Source organism: Petaurus breviceps, unplaced genomic scaffold, assembly GCF_028583685.1.
Source record: "Petaurus breviceps papuanus isolate PSGF00001 unplaced genomic scaffold, PetGlider_PUasm1.0 126, whole genome shotgun sequence".
In the NCBI taxonomy this organism is placed as follows: Eukaryota; Metazoa; Chordata; class Mammalia; order Diprotodontia; family Petauridae; genus Petaurus; species Petaurus breviceps.
Window position 1 is genome coordinate 69,154,629 of NW_027185655.1, and position 5,531 is coordinate 69,160,159.

Below are 5,531 nucleotides of genomic sequence, written 5' to 3' on the forward strand. Positions count from 1 at the left end.
CTCATCTCTTTTTTTGGGCAATTATCATGTCATCATGTCACACCCTTTGACAAAAAAAAAAAAACAACAACAACACAAATAGTCCATTTAGAAGCATTTGCGGTGGACGATGGAGGGCCCAGATTCGTCATACTCCTGCTTGCTGATCCACATCTGCAGGAAGGTGGAGAGAGATGCCAGGATGGAGCCTCCAATCCAGACAGAGTATTTGCACTCAGGCGGGGCAATGATCTTGATTTCCATTGTACTGGGAGCTAGGGCTGTAATCTCCTTCTGCATCCTGTCAGCAATGCCTGGGTACATGGTGGTACCACCTGACAACGTGGTGTTGGCATACAAATCCTTACAGATGTCAACATCACACTTCATGACTGAGTTGAAGGTAGTTTCGTGGATTCCACAGGATTTCATACCTAAGAAAGGTGGTTGGAAGAGAGCTTCTGGGCACTGGAACCTCTCGTTGCCAATGGTGATAACCTGACCATCAGGGATCTCATAGCTCTTTTCCAGAGAGGAGCTGGATGCAGCAGTGGCCATCTCCTGCTCAAAGTCTAGGGCGACATAACACAGCTTCTCCTTGATGTCATGCACGATTTCTCTCTCAGCTGTGGTGGTGAAACTGTACCCTCTCTCAGTCAGGATCTTCATGAGGTAGTCTGTCAGATCACGGCCAGCCAGATCCAGATGGAGGATGGCATGGAGAAGGGCATAACCTTCATAGATGGGCACAGTGTGGGTCACACCATCAACTCAGAGTCCATCACAATACCAGTGGTACGACCAGAGGCATACAGGGACAGCACAGCCTGGATGGCAACATACATGGCTGGGGTATTGAAGGTCTCAAACATAATCTGAGTCATCTTTTCTCTACTGACTTTGGGGTTCAGGGGGGCTTCTGTGAGCAGCACAGGGTGCTCTTCAGGGGCCACACGGAGCTCATTGTAGAAAGTATGATGCCAGATCTTATCCATGTCATCCCAGTTAGTGACAATACCATGTTCAATGGGGTACTTCAGGGTCAGAATACATCTCTTGCTCTGGGCCTCATCCCCCACATATCTTTCCTTCTGGCCCATACCCACCATCACACCCTGATGTCTGGGACACCCAACAATGGAAGGGAAGACAGCCCAAGGGGCATCATCTCCTGCAAAGCCAGCTTTGCACATTCCAGAGCCATTGTCAACAACGAGAGCAGCAATATCATCATCCATGGCAAACTTTGAAGTGCCAAGTTTAAACCCTTAAGCGAAGAGAGGAGGTGGTGCTGTACCTGGAGGCAGGGGGCTGGGTGGAAGAGCTCACATATCCATCTCTGGTTACTGACAGAACTGGACAACAACTTGTTGTTGATCTCCTGTCAGTGATCTTTGAAAAGTCTCAGAAAATGCATGAGGTGTTGAAGAACCAGAGAAGAGCAAATAATGTCCCAATGCTCAAAAGTGGTAAGGGAACCCAGGATATAAATTATAGGTCTATATCCTTGATTTCTTCCTGGTAAAATTCTAAAATAAATTATTAAAGCATGTTTGGTGAATATTCAGGAAAGGAAGTAGTACAAAGAACAAGCATCTGGAAAATTCACACCATTATTTTTATAGAACCGTAGGCTGATCAAGCAGAAAAATGGTATTTATATGGGGTTGCCTATATTTTAGCAAAGCATTTCATAAAATCATACATTATTCTTATAAGAAGGATGCAGATTACATATTGGATACTTAGATGGATTCAAACCAGTCAAATGACTACACTTAAAGAACACTCACAAACGTTCATTGTTGATTGAATGAGGTCTTTAGTAGACTATCCCAGAGATATATTAATGGGCCTTTGTTTTTGCTTTTTTGTTTTTAACATTTGAATCAACAATTTAGACAAAACTACAAGGGATGGTTAACACATCCACAAAGATCTAGACATCAGGTTGAATCTAAGAAGAGAAAGTTTAATAAGGATAAATGAAAAGTCTTATACTTGATCTCCAAAAATCAACTTTCAAATACAAGATGAGAGAGAGGTGACTAGAAAGTAGGTCATTGTAATGGAAATGCAAACTTAAAGATCTTCCTTGCCCCTAGGCTAAAGTGCACCTGGAGCCTGGGGTGGGAGGCTTGTTTTTCAGTAGATACTTTTTGATTGGCCAGTGGGTCAATAAGGTTGTTACATTCTCTGAGCCAGGAGAAGGCTATATAAGCCCTGATGTGTAGCTTTGTTTTGGGGGACTCACTTTGAGAAGTATTCTGTGATTTGATCTGAATTCTGGGAAGCCGTTGTTGAGAGTCCCCTGGCTTTGAAAAACCCAGAATGTGGAAACCCAGATGTTGACTGGGTATGGATGTAATGGTTGGACAGTTTGGAAATCTGTCTACTTGATGTTTCTGTCTTGATAATTATGCCTGTATACTTTGAGGTTCAGGGTGCTGACCTTTTCTCCTGAACAAGGTAAACGATATATGTCTGACTGATTAAAGTAAGCTTGTTAACCCATTTTGAGTTGCTTTCCTTTAACAAAGCAGATCCAAGAACCTGTATTGCTAGCAGCCACCCTGGGAACGCTGGGGTGCTTGCTGCTACAGTCATCTGATAAAAATATGAGACTATGAGCTCAATTTGAATCAACAAAATTATATGGCATCCTGAAAAAGCTAATGGTATCTTAAGCTGCATTAAGAGATACTGAATATGTAGGACTAAGGACATGACAGTATTTTTTTCTGCTCTGCTTAGACCACATTGGAAATAGTGTGTTCAGTTCTGGATGGCATATTTGAGGAAGAACAGTAAGCTGGAAGGAATCTGGAAGAGGAGGACACCAGCATGACAAAGACTCTTGAGTTTGCAGTATATGAGGATCAGCAGGAGGGAGTAGGGGGTACCCAGTATGAGGAAGAGAAGTCGGGGAGAACATGAAACCTTTTTTTTAACCTTCACACTGACACTTCATGCTAACACACTGACGCTTCCAGCTAAGCAGTCTAACAGTCAGTCAGCAATCATTTATTCTACAAGTATTAGCAATGGGGATACAAAGAAACGCAAAAAAAGAGTCGTTTCCCCTCAGGAAATAACACTCTAATGAGGCAGACAGCGTGTGAGTTATTGGGTACATAAAAGATACATGCAGAGTGCACTGAAGACGATCGGAGCGGGGCAAAGCATTAGTAGCTGGGAGGAAAAGAAAAGGCCTTCTCCAAAAGGTGAGAAGTGAGCTGACTTGAAGATTATGAGGGTTTGAACTAGTGTGGTCACTATGTGAGTGGTGAGGAGATCGACAGAAGAAATGTTGGAAAGGTAGACATAAAAATATTTGGCAACAAATTATATGTAGGAGTGAGAGCAGAGGAGAAGTGGTTTCTTAAGGAACTTAGCCATGAACGGAAGGAAAGATAAATGACTACAGGTAGTATAGCTGGCAGGATCAGGTGAGAGTTTTTCATGGGAGACAAAGAGGATTTTTGCAGATTAGTAGACAGTAAATTGGGAGAGATTAGAGTGGTCACAGTCTGCTGGAGAAGTAGGGAGGGGATGGAATTGAAGGGTGCATGTAGAGGGATTGACTTTGGCAAAGAAAAGGACTATCATTGGACATCAGCTTAACACTTATAGAAGAAGGAAGTCCACCTAGCTCCCTCACATTGGAAGAACTTTAAAGCAGAACTGGGGAAGGACAGGACAGGAAAAGGATGCAACCAGGGATATTGCCATGATCCTTGGGCATGAAGACTATGACACTGTGGTATAAAGGAATCCACAGTAGTCTAAGTCTCCTGGGTCTTTGCTTTAGCATAGCTCAGGCATATAGTTAGTTCATGGCTATATCAGAAAAACTGAGGTGTTTTATAAGGAGAGAAGAATTCCCCTCAGGTGAATCAGATTAGATTACCATCCCTTAAGTCACAAACAATCAGAAAACAGGAAGTCTCTCTACTTTAAAGTTCTAGAAATAGAAGATACAACTATGGGTAAGTTCCAGAAAAGGGGAATAACAGTAATAAGAGGGGCAAGAATAATGAATAAATAAATAAATAAGCAAGGGGCAAGAACGTGGGTAGGGAACAATCTGTTGGAGAGAGAAAGCTAGTCTACCTACCAACAGACTTGTTATGCCCATATATAACTGTTTGGTAAGTAGGGACAACCATATACAACTGGACAAACAAACCATTCTCACCAAAAGGTTGAAGTTAAGAAAAATGGAGAGAACTGGTTCTGCTGGCCCTGAAAAGTTAAGCTGTGCAGCTGGAAAGTGCGGTGTCTCCTCTGTCTCAGTTTCTTTCTCTATAAAAATGGGATGATAATAATAGCACCTACCTCTCAGAGTTGTTATGACTATCAAATGACATAACAAGTGTAAAGCACACTGCAAACCTTAAAACCCTATATAAATTCTACCTATATTAATAATGATTATTTTACCTGTTATTAATAACCTTAATACTTAATAATGTAGATATTTATAATGATAACACAACAGAAGTAGAAAAATCTTGTATTCAGAAAGAGTTGCTGTCATTCAAGCCTTGCTTCTGGGCTACAAGGAAAAAAGACATTTATATAATGCCTACTATGTGCCAGGCACTGGGCTAAGTGCTTAAGAAATTGATTCTCACAATAACCCTGGGGATTACTAGCTCTATTTTGCATTTGAGAAAAGTGAAGAAACTAGAGGTTGTCTTGCCCAAAGTAGGAGGCTTTTGAGGTACCATTTGAATTCAGGTCTTACTGGCTCCAGGTCCCGCACTCCATCCACTAGCTGCCAAGGCTCCAATCTGTTTCCCTTACTTTTTTTTGGCAGAGATCATAGAGAGAGATGGGCATTTGCCTTCAAGATGGAGAGGACTTCGCAGGAGTAACGAATCTGTCCTCCCTCTGCACTGGGCATTGATGTTAATAGGGAAAAGAAGAGCCATGAAAGGGCATCCGAGGTTACTTAAAATTGCTTCCCAGAAGAGAGCAGTGCATCAGTGACATACTATTTCCTCAGTCCAAGTTAGCAGAGACTCACACTACTGGGGCTTCTATGTCATTCCTTGTTCTTTGGAAGTGTATATTGTATGTATGCCTAAACAATGCATTTATGCCTAAACATATACATGTGTATATATGCATATTAAAACACATGCTTCTGCAACACACATGTGCAAAACAGATTATACATATACATGCATATATACATGTGGAGATCTATGTGTGTATGTTTATATTTATATTTCAATATTTTGTACAGTTTCCTATGCTCCTGCTTGGAACTCAAGATAAAGATTTTGTCTGGAATAGTCAATCCAATGCAATATCTTCTCATAATATTCAAGTGTTGTGACAGACAAACCTACCAAATAACAGGTCAGGGCTATCACTTCCAGAGAGTTGAGAAAATAATTTGAGTGTAATCAGAAAATTCCAATCACTTCCTTCCTAGGGTGGTTTATCTAAGTCTTTCTGCTGCCCCTATATATTTTGCCAGGAACTATTCCAATATTCTGATGTGCTATGCTGTCATTCATAATCACTCAAAGAGCCTACTG

The 5,531-nt window shown here is 41.4% G+C and overlaps 1 protein-coding gene across 1 annotated transcript; it reads right to left on the bottom strand.

Moving 5' to 3' along the window:
• Nucleotides 1-6: 6 nt before the first annotated feature.
• LOC138167851 (actin, cytoplasmic 1-like) lies at nt 7-1,284 on the bottom strand. Its single transcript, XM_069096814.1, is given in 2 exon segments — nt 7-747; nt 750-1,284. Coding segments are annotated over 2 exon segments (1,128 nt in total). The 5' UTR covers nt 1,218-1,284; the 3' UTR covers nt 7-87.
• Nucleotides 1,285-5,531: the final 4,247 nt, after the last annotated feature.